General features: G+C 32.7%; 1 protein-coding gene across 5 annotated transcripts in view; it reads right to left on the reverse strand.

Moving 5' to 3' along the window:
* Positions 1 to 20,885, reverse strand: part of LRRIQ1 (leucine rich repeats and IQ motif containing 1) — a 107,355-nt gene that overhangs the window by 69,777 nt on the left and 16,693 nt on the right. For all 5 annotated transcript variants that reach the window (XM_060694640.2, XM_034402877.3, XM_060694639.2 and 2 more), the window contains exons 10-13: positions 19,403 to 19,553; positions 14,378 to 14,571; positions 13,115 to 13,242; positions 1,703 to 1,776 (exon numbers count right to left, since the gene is read on the reverse strand). In XM_060694640.2, the coding sequence (XP_060550623.2) occupies positions 1,703 to 1,776; positions 13,115 to 13,242; positions 14,378 to 14,571; positions 19,403 to 19,553 (547 nt within the window). The remainder of the gene's footprint in view (positions 1 to 1,702; positions 1,777 to 13,114; positions 13,243 to 14,377; positions 14,572 to 19,402; positions 19,554 to 20,885) is intronic.

The raw sequence follows: 20,885 nt of genomic DNA on the forward strand, positions 1-20,885 counted from the left end.
TCTTGTCACCATGGTGAAGAGAAGCAGTTGTGAAATGAGTGACATGGTTGTTAAGAAAGCTTCACGGGCATAAATGTGAGGATGGTCATAAGTGTGAGGACTGGTCAAAAGTGCGAGGCCTAGTCAGAAATGACTTTTTTTCAGCCCTCTGAGTAGTCCCTATGCACATACCCACGCCCACCCGGTCACATGACCAGCTAGCCACGCCTACACAGTCACATGATTGCCAAGCCACACCCCCAACTAAGCCACGCCCACAGAACCTGTTGTTAAAAAAATTGAATCCCACCACTGCCTGCAAGGGATCTTCCCGCACTCCCCCCCCCATATTAACAGGGATCATAGCAAATAACTATCAAATATTGAATACAATGAAATCTTTATGTCTAGGAACACTCTTTTAAGCGTCTTTAAAGATGAATGAAAGATGAATGAAAAATGAATGAAAGATGAATGAAGAAATGAAATCCCTAAATTTTAATTTAGTGTACAGTACTCCATTCTAATAACACTGCAATCATTGAAACCATTTTGGTCAAATTCAAAAAGCAATAAATGACATTGGAGGGTTCTAGATCCTAATTTGGGTATATTTTCTGTTTCAAATTTAACATTCCATTATATAGTCTCCTTTAAAAAATCTGTTAGAATCCTAATTGTACATAAATGCTTTGAATACAAAATTTATCTTTGAAATACTGAATGTTGCCCCCTTGGACTGTTTCCTCAACTGACACATGTCATTTATCAAGTTTGAAATTTATATAACCAAAAAAAGATTAATCTACACCAGAATGGATAATTAAACTTAGAAATACAAGGAATGGTCTTGTATTTTTAATATTTTAAGATAAAATATATCTGGAAACATATATTTTAAGATGATTATGGGGTGAAGAACGAATTGTGGAATAATCAGAATACTTTCTTCCACTTTTAAAATATTCTTAAACAATATTAAATTTCATTTACATAATTATAATTCACAATATACAAGGACTATTAGTAAATATAGAGTTTAAAAGGATTAAAACCTTGGCTCAAATCCTCTTAACTATAAGTATTAGACATTATAGAATACAGGTAGTCTTTGACTTAAAACCACAACTGGACCCAGGCTTTTGGCTGTAAGTCATTGTGGTCATAAGTTGAGGCACCCACATGACCAGCCCTGACTTTTTCCCAATTTTTTTTTTACTGTTTTTATGGTGATGGTTAAGAAATCATGTGGCTGTAAGTCATTAAACAAATCCATTCTCTTGAATCGGTGTCTTTGTCAGAACCATAAAAAAAAAATCACAAATCATGATCACGACTGCAAAATGCTGCAGCTGCTCATAAATGCAAGCCAGTTGTCAAATGCTCAAGAAGTGGTAATGTGGGAACACCACAATATTTTACGATGGCTGGAAGTGCTTTACAGGCCATAAAGCACTCTTTCCACAGCCTTAACTTCAAATGACCATTAAACAACTGGTCATAAGTTAAGGACTACCAGTAAAGTAAACCGCCGTGGTTAAACTTAATAGGAATGCTCAATGTTAAAAAATGAACAACATATGAATCTGGCTGTAAAACTGAACTTTATATATAATGGAATGAGCCTTTTTTGATATATATGTTAGTAATCAAACTCACATACGGTTTATAATGCGGCATTGGAAACTGGAAATATTTTTCCCCATTTATCTTGTAAACTTACCTAGTAAGCAGTTGTTGCTTATATTTAGTTTTTCCAATGACACATACGAACAAAGCGATACAAGTTGTGTCAAACTAGAAAAAAAAGAAGAAATCAACCAAGAGTTTTATAAACATTTGTGCTAAACCTACCCTCTAGGTGCTGGCATATAACAGGCCAAATGTAGCTAAAAGTCAGGCAATGATTCATCATCTGTTACCAACTTATAAATTGCTTATTAACTGCCTTAAATTGTGGATACTTCCTTTAAGTAGCAAGGTAACATTTTTCAGTGTGCCAGCAATTGCATAAGAGCTGCAGCTTTCAAAGTAAGAAATGAATGATTTTTTTTTCGAGATGACATTGTTTATCCAACACATATTTCATACACAAAGGACAGAGATATAAACAAGTAGAAGGCGCACTAATGGGATCACCATTATCACCGGTCATCGCTAATCTTTTCATGGAAGATTTCGAATCCAATGCTTTAGAAAAAACTGTTAACAAACCAAAATTATGGCTCAGATATGTTGATGACACTTTTGTGATCTGGCCACATGGAAGAGATAAACTAGAAAATATATTTGAACAGCCTCCATCCCAAAATAAAGTTCACCATGGAGATAGAATCAGAAAACCAGTTACCTTTCCTCGATGTATTAATTTATAAAAAATCTGATGGCACCTTAGGACATACCATCTATCAAAAGAAGACACATACGAACCGCTATCTCAACGCCAAATCACACCACCATCCAGCACAAATAAACTCTGTTGCCAAAACATTAACCACAAGAACTAAACGTCTGGCTGATGAAGCACATTTACAAACAGAATTATATACACTAACTAATGTACTGACATCAAATGGGTTCTGTAGAAATAAAATCATCAGTATGATCCAACATGCAACACCTAGACAGAAGAAAAAACAACAAGAGGAACAAAACAATGGGAAAGCCATCTTGCCCTATATAAGGGGAACAACAGATAAAATTAGCAAAGTACTGCATAGACACATCAAAACCATATTTTGCACAGATAGAAAGATATCGTCCATTCTGAGAAACCCTAAGGACAAAACAGAATTAGAAGATCAAGGCATATACGAAATCCCGTGTGCTTCCTGCCCATCAACATACATTGGACAGACCAACAGAAGAATGAGTGTGCGCATCGAGGAACACAAAAACTCAATACAAAAGCAAGAACACACATCATCATTAGTTCAACACATAAATACAACAGGACATAATATTAATTTTAATAACACAAATATATATATATGTCTTCTTAAGTTTTCACGGGTGTGCATATGCAAAAAAATTAAAATCTCGGGTGTTTTCCCGCGTCATTGTAAATAAGTTGGTTAAAATATTTAAAATTCTGGTTAAAATCCCAGCTTAAAATCTTCTAAAAATCCTTATAGAGCACTCTGCAAGGTCTTTAAAACCTCAGCTAAAATCCTACCAGTGACTTTAAAAGTTTTTCTTATAGCAACGTTTGGACAGGCTCACAACCCTGTCATCTTCAGGCTCTTGTTTCATTTAGAAGCGATGGGTTCTCTGTTGTGAGGTCACAACGGGAGAAGGGCGGTATAGAAATAAAATTATTCTAATTATTCTATTCTATTTAAGATCACTAGGGATTTTTTATATCTACTGTGAGATATAATTTATTTTATCCATTTTATAAATTCTCTACAGAATTCATTCTTCCAAAAGTTTGAATAGAAAGTCTAATTCAGATTGTTCAATGTTTTCTTTGCATACAATTAAGGTGTTCAAAATATTCTAAAATTTCTAGCACAATTCTATGTTGTAGAATAACTATTAACTATTTTAGATAAAAACCCATACTATCTTCATGAATAAGTTCTTGTAACATTATTTACAATCTAACAACTAGAATCATTGTGAATAATTTAAAATAATTCAATAATTATACTGGTCAAATCTTTAGGTATTAATGCTAAATTTGCATCTTTCTAAATCATCTAAGTGTCGAGCATCTTTCCACCATTAAAATAAGATTCATCATATTTTGCAAAAATTGCATAAATTTATCCTCAAAACATTTATCACAAGAGCCTGATAACCCAGAATATCATGCCGTTCATTCAAATCTCATCACATTTACTTTGATGAGAAATGCTTATCTTCACTGGAGATTTCTTAATTTTTTTTTCTTTTTCTTTTTAAACTCATCTGAAATAGTCTGTTTTCTCTTGGCTGTTCTTTTTAAAACTTTAAAATGAAGAATTAATGTAGTTATTATAAAAAGCTATACAATATACATGTTTAGTGAAAGTAATAATCAGTCAACAAAAGGCCTCAATTATGTGGCCTCAAACATACATATACATACACGCCACACACTCTTCCTTTTCTACTAGCCCACATATAGATTTCCTTTTTTTTTTTTTTTTGGTAAACAAGTTTTATTAAAAATGTTCTTTCATCATACATATTTTATGAACAGAGTGTTGACCGGGTCACATCTTATACATCTTAATTTTTATAATCTATTCTCTTCCTGCTTTTTCCAAATTCATCCCTTTTATATAATTCTTTATCACAAATTCATCATTTTTCACCATATCTTGTTATTTCATCTCTCCCCCCAAGTACATTTTACATATTTCCAATTTCAGCCATATTTCTTTATCTTATCTTAATCTCTTCTTAACACATAATACATAAACAGTATCACTATCTGCTCTTTAATTCCTAATTTCTTACAATAACATCAATTATCTTACTTCTTCATTTACAGTATATATATTTCAAATCCCATCCCACTTTTTAACATTTAAATTTTGTCTCTTAATTTAATTTGTCTTCATAATTAAACTCCATTGCCATTTCATATTTGATCTGCTATTCTGTTTTGATATAAGCAATATACATCATTATATTCACTTCTTACATTAAAACCCTTTAACTTATTTGACCCACAATTAATAATATTACTACAGTTCCCTTAAATCTACTAATATATAGCTTATTTCCCTACCTCCTTTCCACTATTCTTCCTCTCTTTAACCATTTTCTCTTGGTCTCTCCAAAATTCCACTTCTTAATAATTTTCTCCTTTTATCCCATTCTTTTAACTTCTTCTTTTTCTTCTTCTATTTATTATATCTTTTCTCCTGAATCCTTTTTCTCACTTTTAGATATATTACTCAAGTAATTCTCCCCAAGCTTTCTCCTAATCTCTTTCCACTCTTTCCTTCTTTTCCCTTTGATTGATTCTTTTTGGGGGAGATATTCCCCCCATCCACTCTTATCTAACTGCTTTTTGCATTCAATTCTTTTTCCGTCAATATTATTTCTTGCTCCTCATTCATGCTCCCTTTTTCCTGTTCTGTCTGTTCCAGCAAAATTTCTGACTTTTTATTACCCTTTAGTTATTCACATATGTTTTTAAACATCTCAATTAATTCCTCACACATCCAAGATTCCATATTGTCAATTTTAAAAAATTGTTAAGACTTTTGATTTATATTTAATTAAAATTTTAAAGTCCATATAGTCTTTTTTTAATTCCAAATAGTATCCAATTGGAATATTTATTCAATCCACTCCAAATTAAAACTTTATTATCTTCCACAACCGGTAAAAATCGAAACTAAGCAGAAAAACAAATACTCCCTAAAAGTTCTCATAGTTTCTGAATTTATCTTTTATTAGTCAAGGTCACAGCTGTTATTTTCTCTTCTACCTTCCAACCAAGATTGCAGTTCTCTCTTTCCACCTGCAGATGTCTCTCTCAAATCCACAATATTCTCAGAGCAACTAAGTATCGAAGCTGTCAAAAATATTTTTAATCCACATAAAAAGTATTTTCCCTCAGGTTTCTTTTTCTTATATTATTTTTTGTTTCTCCAAATCCAATTTTAAATCCAGTTGTGAAATTTTCTTTCTTGGGCTTTGGTTCAGATTCCGCTCCTGCACAAAAAACTTAGTCCGGTTGCCCCAGCTTCAGAGCAGTCATTTTTCAATGGCTGCCACCCCCGCCACCAGTTCAAAGAGCAGCCTCCGACCTTTCAAGGAACTTGCCGGTTCCTCTTGGTCATCCAAGGCACCTCTCCTTCTTCACCGTCCCTACAGGATGGTTCCGGTCCGAAGACCCCCCGACAGCGGTTTGTCCAGCTGGATTTTTGTGGAGCTCATCAGAGCCTGCTATTTTTCCAGCTGGTCTTGCTGCGACGCTTCTGGTTTCTCCCCACTTTATAGATTTCTAAGATATTTAATAAAATTTTGGTGGAGTAAATACACATGTTTTAAATCTGTTCTACAACAAATATCTCTGTACCTATATACCATAAGGCTTGAGCTCAGGATCACCTGAACGGATGATGACAAGACTGAATAACTAAATTAAATTAAAGAGACACCTCCTCACAACTAAAAATAGAGAAGAATTTAAGTAACTTGGACAGGCACATAGTTTTACTATGGCAGTTAATGCCATAATGCCTTTTAAGCACACACCTAACTGAAAATGAACTATCAATAAGATAAAAACACTTTTAAAATATTTAAACCGAGTACAACATTTATAAATCTGGAGCGCAGAAATCATGAATAAATGGAAAATCCAATTTATAGGAAACAAGATAACAAAGAAAGCATCATAACAGGTTGCAGAACCTATCTGATTTTGACTGGTCTCCAAAAAACCAAATAGGGTTAGACATGGTTAGTATTTGGGTGGGCAAACACCAGGGCATTTCAGGGCTGAAGACAAAAATGGGTAGTTGAAAACTTACAAAGAACAAAATGTCAAATTGCTTCTATATTTTGCTAAGAAAACATTGTAGATGAAAGCATGATTAACACAGATGTATCTGTGTAATCTACACGGGCCAAGCTCAATTTAAAATAGCTGTAAAAGTATAATACTACATAGGCGTAATATATATATAATAGTACATAAGAAAATTATACACCGCTATTTATTTTCATTTGACAAATCTATGGAAGAAAACTGCAACTAAAGGGAAATGTAAACTTCTCCAAGGAATAGTTACTCTAAAAAGTTGCAAAGCAGATGAAGAAAAAGAGAGGAGACATTCTATTGCTTCTTCAGTTAATTTGCCAGTCCCTCATTTGAAGTTTTCCAGTCTGACACCTCCACAGGTTACTTGATTGTTTCTCACAGCAAATCATAATATGAATTATACATTGAAAATGGGTTCTGTGTTTGCTTTTGTTCATCCCACCCATCCCATCTTTTTCTTATCTTTTACATTTTAAGCCCAAATTTAGGCATTGTTATTCTACTCTTCCTTACCTGGAAGATTTTTGAACTTGAAGGTGACAAAAAACAGCTATTTTTTAAAAAAAGAAGAAGGAAAGAAGGAAGGAAGGAAAGAAGGAAGGAAGGAAGGAAGGAATTAATTGAAAATATGGTGTACTGAACCTGAATATGTATAGAGGTTTTTTTTTTATTGTGTCATTAGGGTTCTTTGTTTATCAATGTCTCTGACTGAGATTCATTAACTGAAAATCAGCTGGCTTGAACATCACACATCTTTAATTCTCTTTGGTCTTTATGCTTCTGTTTATTTTACAGTGGTGTTATATTATCTATTATTTCTAAATCTAATTGAAAAGTACTGCAAGTGTTAAATAATAAAAACTGCATTTTGTTTATTTCAAATATATGAAATTTGATCAGAGATTACTGAAAATATTTAGTGATGGAAAGGAATATCTCTAATCTATTATTCTAAGTAAGTTTTGTTAAAAATGTTACAACTTTTTCTTACCTCCAATTTGCAGAATATACGGTACCTAGTTTAAAATCACTTTCTTTTGATTTTCTGCTACTCCTTGATTGATTTTCTCAGCAAAAATAACTCAGTAATGAATTATCTGCTTAAAGTGTATTTAAAATTCATTCTTATAGGTAATTGTGAATTCTGGAAAGTAGATTCTGGGAGGTGAGGCAAAATATTTTGCATATGATTTGCTATTTTAAACTGATATTTAGTTTTGATAAATGTTACTACATTCCCCAAATTTGTAAAGAGAGAAACTAATATAAATGGAAAACTATGAAAGCTTTTTGTAGAGGATAGATTGCAAGGCAATATTTGTGAGATGTTTCAGATACAGGTCAATTTATCCTTTCTTTCCAAATGTTATATTTACTCCACCAGAGTTAAAAATTGCAGATTGACAGTTTATAATTTTGGACAGAACAATTAACAGTAATGCTCAGCAAAGTGTTTAATGAAGCACATCCATTACTAAAAACTTAAATTATGGCTATCATGAATTATAGAGGCTTAATTACTTGGAGCAGCAGCTGATAACTCAAATTTTGATGTGATGGTGTTCCTAATCACTATTCAAACATATTTTATGGTGAGTGTACTACTTATTTGTAAAATAAGTATTGTCTATGCAGTAAAATTATAGACCAAGGTAAAATAGAAGTTAATTTGAGTAACTATCTGTTTGGTAAATTTCACATCATATATTACGTTTCAATAATGACATTTAGAGTAGCATGATGTAGAAAACTCAATGGTTAACCTGTTTTTTTAATATAAAATTCATATTGTGTGCTCTACTTTAAATAATAAGATCCTTTTCAGTTTGTCATTCTATAGTTTCCTTTTCACTGGCGGTCTTTGTCCTTTTCTTTTTTCTTTTAAAGGAAAATTCAAACCAGAAAAACAAAAGACATTACAGAAAACTTAATACCACTTGACCTTGTCCCACTAGCCCTGGGCTTTAAAAGGATATAAATTACAAAGACGACACAAAACCAAAAAGATATTTTTTAAGAATCCAATAGCTTCCTTTTTCTGGTATCATTTAAACTCAAAGCACTCACAAAAACTGGACAGTTAGCAACACAAGTATAAAAAAAAGTAAATCTGAAATATACTTGAAATTACACATATGCAGAAGAGAAAAAAAGTTTCTTAAAGTCTACAATAAACATATTAAACATGCCCTGGATCCAAAATACAATTACTGTTTGCCTGCTTGATGCCAGCAGGTTTTCCATGATACCAACAGATTTTTCTTCCAAAAAGTGAAGTTTAAACATTAGATCTTTGAGATGACTTGTCAGATTATTTATAATGATAGCATATTCATTTTAACAATGAATTAAAGATATATGAATAGAATAATTTATAAAATTTAAAAGGCAACATACTTTTCTTTTACAAAAAGGAATGAACTAAAATGTATTTTATTTTGTGTTTCACTTAACACATTTTGCAAAATATTCAGTAGGGTAATATAACAATTCAGATGAATATTTTAGTTCATATTTTAAGAGATACACACATGGTTAAGGCTTCAATGTTAGACCAATTTCTAAGTTGAAGATAAATCTCACTGAACTTAGTTTTAGTGTGATGCAGAATTATAGAATTGTAAGAGGCAATATCCTTTGACTCTGTCCTCATAGAAACAAACAGCATTCCCAGTAGAAGGCTGTCGTTTCTTGAACATTTCTCTCTGGTTAAGTTATTTATGTTGAAATAAAGACCCTTCTTCTCAAATACTCAATCGGAATGAACCGTCCTGTAACTTAAATATATATTTTATATAGAATACGGAATAAAAGAGAGCAGATTGTGACTTTCTTTTGATAACTTTTCAGGTATTGCATAGAACTATAGTATCAGAAAAGGGACCTCGGAGTTTGTAGTGAATAGGTAATCCCCCATTCTCTGAGGAGAGACATGGCAAACCTTTCTCTTCTTCATTCAACCAGGCAACCATTAAACATAGCTGTGAAAGCCACATCTCTTTTGCAAGCTGGTGAGGAGCTTGGACAATGCATTTCCTTTCTCCAGGAAGATAGGCAGTGCCAGTGGAAAAGTTGCCACAATTAGAAACTGCAACATGCAGCTGAGCAGGAAATAGATATGGCCAAGGTCATAACCAGGAGGGTCACCTACTAATATTTTATTTTTCCTCTGGGCATCTCCCTGCTCAGTACAGGATCCACTAAAACAGTCCTTCTCAACTGTTTTACCCTGAAGGTACCTTGTGCATAAGAGTTTAAAAAAAATGAAAACATCACAACACAATTCACTTCTCACCGACACAATCATATTTTACAACGTTCACAACAAAATGGCAGGTTAGCAGCTGACTTGTCTGTATAAAAATTATTTTCATGTAAATCCATTGTACAGTACCTAAAGTTCAAAAAGCATTTTTGCCTCAATGACAAAGAGAATGGCCATTCACTTTGTGTTTGCAAGCCTAGAACTCACAGCTTAAGGTGGCAGCATGTTCTACTGGCCAATAGCCAGAAATTTCCTCTCACATTCTAGCCTGAACTTCGTCCTTTGCACTTTTTACTAAAGGGTTTTGCTTCTATTCTCTTCTTCTTATATAATCACTCCTACTGTATTACAACATTTCATAATATTTAAAGAATGCTATCGTATTCCACATCAGTCTTATCTGACTGACTCTACTGAATGCCTTCGATTTTATTTCATAGGAATTAATTTCTTAATTTCTGAATAAAACTACTATTAGCAGGATTCAAGATGAGATTTTTCATCTACTGATGTCATTGGAAAATCTGCCAAATTCTCAATAGAAATATACACTGTATGATGGATTTACTCTTGCCTGACAAATGCTAACTTCTGAGAACTGCAGGCCACAAAGCACCAGCTATATGGTAAGATGTTAATGATCAGGATATATTCTGGTTCAGCCAAGGGGTAGCAGCAGTTGTACACATACTGTTTCAGTAGCTGATAACAAGGCTAATTTAATATGTTTATATACTACTTTCTCTAAGAAATAGTAATTTAAGTAATAGAATCCAATAAAAAAAATCTATAAGAGTGCCAATCGTTAAATATGGACTTTGAAAAATGGGTAACTAGTGTCCAGGTGTCTGCAGAGGCAAGGAAGGGAAATGACGAGAGCAGTGTGGTGCCAGGGGTAGGTTCTACTTACCTTTACTACCGGTTTTCAGCGGGGATGGACGTGTGTGGTCGCTTCGCATGTGCAGAAGCTTCTGATGATGTCAGGGTCAGTGGGCGGAGCCTCCCACCGGTTTTACTACCAATTCTATAGAATCGGTCTGAACTGGGGGCAACCCACCACTGTGTGGTGCCATTGTGATGCAAATTATGACTCCTTTATATATCTATCATGGTATTATTAACATATATAAAGAGGTTGAACCTACATTAAGATGGTGTGACACCATTTTTTATCATATTGCCAAAAGTAATGGAGCTTGCAAATATAAATTTAAACAATATAAAATTCTACATCTATTTAACATGTATTATTCTAATATGTTATTCATAAGAATTCTGAGGACCAATTGATTTCTTAGCCCTAAGCTTGTTTAGCACAATTATGCAAAAGAATTGAAAAACATGGCACGCTGAAAAACAAGGCATGCTGAAAGATAAGAATTAAGTTCTTAAATTAATTATCTGCACAGACAATCCTCAATGACTGGGAAACTCCAATGAAAAGATTCTGGTTTTTATTGACAAAAATTGATGTATGCAATTTTTATTTATGTATTGTAAACATATACTAACATCTAAGTAGAATCCTACTTATTTCACCCTTGCAAATTTAGAATGAACTGGAATCAACTGTACCATTCAAAAAGATAATTTACTTGCTGGCCCCAAATATTAGTTTGTACAGTATTTGGGGCCAGCAAGTAAACAAACAAATAGATCATAGTTTAATATAGTATGTGAACAGAACCATAAACTTTTGAAACTATTTTCTATTTGGGGCAAAATCACCTCTTATAGTTTCTACAAGTAATTCTCAATGTTCTAGCAATGATAGTGAGTCAAATGGGTATATTGTCCAATTGTCTGCATTTAAAATATATTTGGAATGTCAGCAATGTTTCCAGAAATATTTAGGCATTACCAGTTGAATTATGATCAATAAACTTTATTTGGAATCATATTAACATTTAAAATGCATTTTTCCTAAACTAAAGATGAAGGCTTGTTTTTATTAATCACTTGCAAATTTGACTTTTCTATTTGGATCTTTAATCTTAAGAAATATATGGATTCACAATCCTAACATTAATAAGGATTTCCTGCAATCAACAAAAGAGGAAAAGACAGTCAATGCACACTCTTGAGAAAAAAATCCCACAATTGTAGGATAAAAGCAAAGGAACAGCTTTTCTTTCAACAGCTTATTTCATTACATTCAATCCTTTCTGTAAAGAACATCCAATCACTTATGCCATAGAAAAGCATATGGAGCTGCTTAGAACATAGTCATATTGATAAGGCAAGTACAAATATCAGCTACTGATATTACTTTTTTACTGCTTTAATCAGCATTTTGCTGATACTGTCATCCATTCTAGCTATATCTACAGTCATGGCTATTCATTTTGTCCTCATTCTCACTTTTGCCTAAATGATTTATGTTAAAGATGTTGACACATAGAGCAGACTTAGGGGAAGTTTTTGCTACTAGAAATGTCAGCCAGATATCTGCTCAGTGATTATGACAAAGTGCTTCCTTCCACACAACAGGAAGTACTTCACCAGCTGTCAACTGTAACACAGAGCATCAAAAAGAATGGTAAAGGGGGGATGGTATGAGAGAGTTTCATGGACTGATATATATAAGACAGCCTATAGGTTGGTAGTACAGCATATAATTTATATCCTGAAGATCCTGGGCTCAAGCTTTTATATTTCCAACTTTAAAATAAAGTCTGAAAAAGAAGATCTGGAAAATATCCCTGTCAGAAAAATGCATCCGGATCTGCTTCTTTTCTTCAAAGGATGTTTTGTTCAGATCAGAAAAAAATAAAATAGATAAGAAAGGCATTCAATAATGTTCAATACAAAAATAATAATAAAAAAAAAATACCGCTATGTAGAACCCGCCTCTTTCAAAGATTTTTGAGACTCAAACTGCAATCATATTCTGTTTGAGAGTAAACTCTTTTGAATTCAATTTGATTTACTTCAATCCTATGCACATTTATTTGAAAGTAAGCTACATTTCACATAATTGGATCTCTTTCTGAATAGACATCTTAGATTTGTGCTGTAATTTTCACAGAATGACAGAAGTTGTACGCCATCAATCCATCATAGATTTTTAGTTACAAAAATCAATTGAATGTAGAGTAGGTACAGTGTCATTAATTTGTTTTGAAATTCAGTACATGACAAGATGTATTTTTGAATACTACAGTGTTAAGGATTCTAAGTCTACAATAAAAGATTTGGGTGGACCCATAACCCACTACAATTTGAAATTTTTACAGTAAAAGCTTGTAACTTCATTCAAAGCTGGCTGCTAAAATGTCAATAACTTGTATTACCATGCTGGCAGTTAGCAGAAAAATGTAGGGTACTACTCTCTTTTTTTTTTGTAACTGCTTTCTGCCAATAAAATGTGTTAATTTTACCTGTTTTGTGAGATGAAAAGTATCTGTAGCAAAGGCAGCCAGTAGTCAGTAAATTTTCCCAATCTGGATATGTTATTGTCTTCCAAGTATAATTCTCTTAGCAAAACATGATTTTCCAACTTGGGGAACTAAATATAAATTAGTAATTAACAAAACAATGCAAAAGTAGCTGAATTTTTTTCCTTCATAAATAATCTTTATGTACTAATTTACTTAATGCAAACCATTGTATATCAGTTACAGTTACTAGGGCAGTAATCCTAAATACAAATATTACAGCAAAAAGCTATCAAATTCATAGTTTCGATTAAGTCTCTAATATAAAGGTGAAGTGATGGAACGGGAATGTGTTTCATTATAATACCATTGTACTGTTTACATCAAATTCCAGAGAAAGGTAGACCAGGTACCTTGATTATCACAAACATAGTTGAGAGACATTTTAAAGTTTCAGTATGATGCAAGAACTAAATATACTGAATCACTTCTATACGAACGCTGAAATTCCTTCTCTCCAAGATACAAATTTCCAGCTACTACATATCTCTCTCATAGGAGAATATTCCTTATCTTCAAATATTTGCCCCGTTCATAACTTTTTCAGTTATCTGATATGCTTCTGACACTTAATCGAAAACAGAAATTGTATTTTAATTATCACACTGAAGTGCATATAAGAACATTAACATATTGCCAATTTGTTATTCAGGCTTCTTTTTGCTTGCTGGGAAATTCATGACATGCTCAAACATGTATTTTAAAAAGTCAGTAGGTACTTCTGGCAACTGTAGCTAGTGAAATGATAATTCATGTACTGTTCATGTATTTGTGTGTGCATGTTTCTCTTTATAGATTTATGTCACTGTGTCTATAATATATATCTTCCTCAATTCTTTTTACTCACATGTCTGCTTACATCATTATGTCAACAAACACAAATATTCACTCATACTTTTTTAACAGTGCTGCTGTAATATAAATCATGACATAAAATGGAATTCTAAATTACAGATTCCTTTTGAAGTAAAATATAAAATATGAAATGTTACTTGGAAAATGAAATTGTACAAATCCTTTTCAAGACAATAAAATACCCTCAAATTAAGAAAAAGGTGCCCTCTTTTCTGAACAAGGAATTTATCTAAAATGAAATTTATTATCCAAAAATAAAGGAAGAGTGCTTTTTGATCGGGCATTATTGGATTTACTTCTATACACATTTCTTTAATTATTTAGTTTTGCCATAGAACATCAAGTTTTTACCTCATTGAGATTATTTCCTTGTAACTTCAGAATCTGAAGAAGACCACAGTCTTCAATGCCTTCAATATGAGTGAGATGATTAAAGGAGCAATCTAGATATAACAGAGTTGGAGTAGCAGAGAGCCCTTTTGTACTGATCAATTGATTGTGATCCACAGCCAGTCGCTGGAGTTTTTTCAATGTCTCCAAGCCTCCTAAAAACAAAAAACAAAAAATCATATTGTATGACATATTGAAATTAATTGTATTTGATTAATTTATTTATAATGGTATACTATTTGGTTTTAATATTTTTATAAAATATGCTTATAAAATAAAAATCTATCTTCCGTACTATAATTATTATTCAAATTCTCTTGAAACCAGAAATATTAGCTTAGTGCCTGTACACAATATATTTCATTTTCTATTTTTGAAATTATGTACCGCTATATTATTCATGAAAAACAAATGCATTTCTTTAGCATTTATGTTTTGTTCTTCAACAAATTCTTATTTCACATTTCATGATTAAAACTTACCCAAACTGACAACAGTAAAGAAAATCAGTTTGATTTTTGTTATCTGTACTTTGTCTGCATAAACCTTCCAGACAGGTACATCCTAATCACATTAGACTTGATGACTGAGCCTGACTATATGGGAAGAAATCTACCACACGTCATTATATCACAAAACAATATAATGTATAGGAAAAAAGAATTTTATAATAGATCCTGAATGCTGAACCAAGAAAGAGGAAAAAAATGTTAAACGTTAATACAATAATACATTAATATGTATCATTATCTAAGATTGTGCTGCACTATAAAAATTGCAAGGACTTTTCTTAATAGAGAAAAACTATTTAAGCTAAAAACTAAAATATTATTTTTTGGTATATTTTAATCTTGACCACTTTACTTATGAGGACATAATTTTAGATGTGCTTCTGATTTTATCCCCCAAATTTGCATATATCTTGTTGAATTGTCTGAAATGAAAATAGCTTCAGAAGCTAACCAGCACCACCTAGTGGATTCATAAAATATAACAATAGAACAAAAACAGTCATTTAGATTTGGTGGAAGGATGTTGAATTATTTCATCTGAACTTCCAGTTTGGGGAAAAAAATGGAAATACAAATGCACCTCCACAAACACTTCCTGAGATGATATTACAACAAATATCTTCCTCCTAGTCTAACATATTGGTTTGGATTTCTACACAAAATAGATATTCCTCAAGGGTTATTATGAAGGTTGAACTAAGTAAGATTGTACATTGTTACAAATAATTAATAAAAGACATGGGGAAAACTTTTCATTCCCCCCCAACACAAAATAAAATTTGCCTCTCAAAATCATTAAAAGGGGCTATGTGGGTAAGCTCCTTTCTACCATGTTACATTTGTTTTCTGCAATAAACAGCACAGGGAACCTTTGGGGATGATCTTCAGAAGGAAAATCTTGATCATCTTTGGTACTGATGAAAATTAGCAAATAAAATGTTATTTTGAAGAAATTCACTACTCTCACATCTATGCTATTTTTAAAATAATTTATTTGAAGTACAGTTGATAGATTCATCACATTTCTTTAGAAATGGATTTCTTTAGAACTCTTTCAGAACAAATAGGTTTTCTTAACAATCACATTTTTATCGCTTTTCTAAGGTCCTTTTTGTTTCAGAGGATTTAGAAATAAAAGAAACACTAAAAATTAGTTAGGTTGACTAAAATATTATTAAGCCTTATTTTAAAGTGACAGCTTCACAATTTCCAGTACTGTATAACTATGGGAAATTCTATTGGATTTAGACATGAAAGAAGTGGAATGCAAGCATATTTTTGTGTGATTCCATGTTTTTAAAATGATCAATATATTTATGTGTAACATGAAATGTAAGTTACACAGCCTACCAACCAGACTTCCTCAAAGTAGCAGATGATGAAGACAGAAAACAAATTGATTTTCTTCAAAATCTACTTTCTTATTCAGACTCTTCTCATGTATAAGCACAATGTTTTCATTATATATACAGACAGGACAAGAGGCTTTTACACTGTTGGCTGGGTAGGCTTCATAGCCAAGACACATTAATTTGTATTATGCCATTTTCATATTAACCTTTCAGATACTCTACCTAAGGAAACCTATCCAAAACAAGAAATCCCTTACAGCAGAACTGGCACTGAAGACAGATTCCAACATAGATTCCAACATTTCAGTTGGTCCATGTTCTTGGTTTATCTTGGATTTCTGATTTTTGACATTTAATGAACACCAACATTCATTAGAAGCTTTGGGCTGAGAAAACGATGTCATTTTAAAATGAGTAATAACAAAATCATAGCAAATGGAATTGACTGTTTAAAATTTTTAAATGTAAAAAGCATCTAACTGTCAAGATTAATATACTCAGTAAAGACTATTTTTTTTATAACCATTGAACTCTATTGTCTTTCACATACTACAGAACATGTAATTTTCTCATATAAAAGTTTTTTTTACAGATACATTCAGACCTCATATTTGTCTAGCTTATTGCTTGAATTATGTATAATCATAATGCATTTGTGTTAAATATTCTTATAGTTTGTATAATGTTGTGAAATCAGAGTTATAGCTATGAGATGGGTGGCCATATAAATAATTTAAATAAATAATTAAACATATTTTCAACCTGTATTTGTGTGAGCATTCCTGTGCGAGGTAAAAAGTTCCTTTACTGCTTATCAGACATTATACCCTTAATTATTGTTGTTTAAGTTGTATTTAACTTAAAAATAGTGCAATTAAAGATTAATGCAAAGATTAGCATGTATAAAGCAAAAACAAAACACAAAACACCACTGTCTTTTACAAGTTATTTTCAAGAGTCTCTGTTGATTGAGATACAAAATCATACTTTAAAATAAAAGGTGGACACTGGGGCGTAATGTCCATTTTGAACCATAGCTAAGTATCTCAGAAGAATAATCCACAATAAAATGGCATCAAGAAAAAATGTTCCAGTTATGCATGTTAGGTTTGTTCTATTTGGTGTTTGGCATGAGATGTGTGGTGTATGCTTTGCCTGAATTTTACATCTGTTGCATATTTATTTAATTTATCTGTGGATTTTATCATTTTTGTGGGATGATACAGACAATGTCCCAATTGTGACTGATCATATTTACATTGACAGATTTACACCAACAATTCAGATGTACACAGTAGTGAGATTCAAATAATTTAACAACCAGTTCTCTGCCTTAATGACTGGCTGGGTGGGCGTGGCCATGGTGGGTGTGGCCAGGGGGTGTGACAGGTAGGACTTGGCCTCCTGCACGCCCCCTGGGAGCAAAAATGGGCCACAGGGGGGGATGCACTGCACCCCATTTTGGGTCTAGTAGGCCTCCCTGCAGCCTCCTGGGAGCAAAAATGGGCCACGGGGGGGGTGCACCCCCTGTGCCCCATTTTGGGCCTAGTAGGCTTCCCTGCACTTATGGGGTGGGGAGCAATTTAACAACCGGTTCATCCAAACCAGCCCAAATCAGCTGAATCCACCACTGGATGTATAGGTAGTTCTCGACTTACAACCATTCATTTAGTGATCATTCGAAGTTATAATGGTGCTGAAAAAGCAACTTATGACTGGTTTTCAGACTAACAACTATTGCAGAATCCCCATGGTCACATGTTCAAAATTTGGGCAGTTTACAATTGGCATATATTTTCGACCGTTTCACTGTTCCAGGGTCATGTGATCACCATTTATAACCTCTTGTCAAGCAGGAATTTCTTTCAGTTAATGCCACAGTTGTTGGAGGTCAGGCAGAATATAAATCTAAATAACAATATTTACCTATCAGAGATCCTTGGGGAGAACTCAGTAGATGAATAAAAATGCCAAATCCAGTCTAAATATCTAGCTGACTGTGCAACCAACCATAATAATAAAATAATTCCTCCTCCTCCTCCTCCCCCTCCCCCTCCCCCTTCTCTTCCTGAATATTTAAGACAGTTGATGTGAATAAGGGAATGAATTAGTTATGTGGTCACACTGAAAACTATTTTTTTTTTAACTACGTAGTTTCTGGGTCTTTTCCATACTGTATAGATGAATAGCACACAATAATTGAAGAAGATATTTGCCAGGTTAGCTCTTAAAAAAAACTTCTTGCAACATAAGTGAGCAACTGCTTGGCTTCAAATGCTGATTATTTCATCTTGTATATTTCCTAATCACTAGTCAAGTTGAATAGGGATATGTAAACTGAATTCTACCATCTGGAGGATCATAAGATGCCCAGTAAATAATACATTAAGTCCCATTTAAAATCTAAATTTGTCCATAGCTATATACTCTAAAGAAAGAACCGAACCAAACCGAACCAAACCGAACAACAGGGTTGGAAGGGACTTGGAAGTCTTCTAGTCCAATCCCCTGCTCAGGCAGTAAATCCTATACCTTCTCAGACAAATGTCTCTTCTTAAAAACTTCTAGTGTTAGAGCACCCATAACTTCTGGAAGCAAATCGTTCCATTGATTAATTGTTCTAACTATCAGGAAATTTCTCCTTAGTTCTAGGTTGCTTCTCTTCTTGATTAAATAGTTGTGAAATACTATATTAAATAGTAATAATTGTCTGCAGCTGTGAACAAACTAATTTCCATATTTTGTTTGCCTTTAACGGATCTTACAAACGCTATGTTTATTAAGCTACCAAACATACAGTCTACATCCAAAATATATGTGGCAGAATAGAGACCCTCCACCAAAACTACTATGACTTCCTGTAATATTACATGCAAACTCTTCTTCCTTCATCATAATAAATTATTAATTTGGAGAAATTCATAACCAAACTTGAGAACTCAGTATCGTTAAATCAATCCTACTTATTCAACACATACGTATTTTTAAAAAAGATATACTACAGAAAATAGATTTCAACAAATAGTAGGAATTAATTTTTCCTAAGACAGAAAATATTTTATATTTACATGAATTAAATATGCTAAAGGTTGCAACTCTATTATTTATAATTAGTATCTTACCAATTCGGGTTATTTTATTATAGGAAAGTTCAAGATTCAAGAGATTACTGCAGCCATATAAACCATGAAGTGATGAAATATTATTTTTGTTCAGAATGAGAATGCAGAGGTTTTCTAGATTCTCACAATTAATCACCTGAATTTTGTTCTCCTATTTGGGGGGGAGAAACAAAGCAAATCAAAAACATAAAAACAAGTTCAAGGTAAACAAAATGTATTCTATGTTTTAATCCCATGAGCATCTACTCAGAATTAAGTCTCACTAAATTAAGTATAATTTATTATATACTATATATTTATAGTATATAATATAGTATATTATATAAATATATATTTATATATTATAAATATATACGGTAATTTATTTCCATATCATCTTTTGCCAGCTGGCTTGGTACTTGGAATTGACTCCCACTTGAATAACATTTGGAATTAGGATGACAGTTTCTAATTTATAATGAAAAAGATGAAATATCATTAAAATCAGTCTGATTATAGTAATAATCTTAAAGAAATATTTAGACATAGTAGTATGTCATTCAGAACTGCATTACTTTCTTGTTAAACATTCTTCTCAAATTAGAACACTGATGCAAACATATCTAAGTTTCCAGTCATAATTTTCACATTTCAAATGTATTTAAATATATTCATATCTTGATTGCTGCAGGCTTTAATGTAGCAAAATATTTGGAACAGTACTTTTGTTTTTATTGTGCAACTGTGAATAGTTCTGAACTATTCTGAACTGTGAATAGTTTTTCAGAATAGTTCTGAAAAAAAATGCTATGAATTATAGGACAACGATTACATTTTAAATGCTTCATAGGATTCTTCTGTCATCTGATCAATTTAAGCTATAAAAATTACACTGTTCCATTACCCTGACTTTTAATATGCATCTCTAGTTTTCAAACAATAAAACATCAAATCAAAGTAGCATATAGAGCATGGCCTTTAGCATTCTTTCTATCCTCTTAGTAATAGCTTTGCTCTGTGTCATGTCACTGGGAGAAAGTGACATGACACAGAAATTGCTACATTTTGAGTCACTGTCCGATTGTTTTTTTTTTCATAGGAATGATCAGAGGAATCTTCTAAATTATTTCTTTCTCCGCTGCCCACAAGTTAATCCATTCTTTTGCCATCTGAAAAAGGAACTCCCTCCAAGATGTAATTCACTAGACGCTCTGATAGCGTTCTCTAGAGGCATAGGCTGATTCAATTCAGCATCCAGTGCATTTGGGAACTTCAGATTGGTAGAAGTCATAGTCCCATTCCACTCTTGTTCCCAGCAGCCAGTATTTTAAGGCATGCTGCAATAAGCATTACTGATTTGTTCCAGTTCAGACAACAAGAATAATTTAATGATTGGAGGCAGGATGTAAAGTCATGTTTACATAAATCCCCCTTTTAGGCTGAAGTATTAATGTTTTAAATAAAGATTCTCACAGTAAGCTTGGGAACATTTCTGACTTTTTTA

The sequence above is a fragment of the Pantherophis guttatus genome, chromosome 7 (assembly GCF_059756535.1).
Source record: "Pantherophis guttatus breed Tessera chromosome 7, ASM5975653v1, whole genome shotgun sequence".
NCBI lineage: Eukaryota > Metazoa > Chordata > Lepidosauria > Squamata > Colubridae > Pantherophis > Pantherophis guttatus.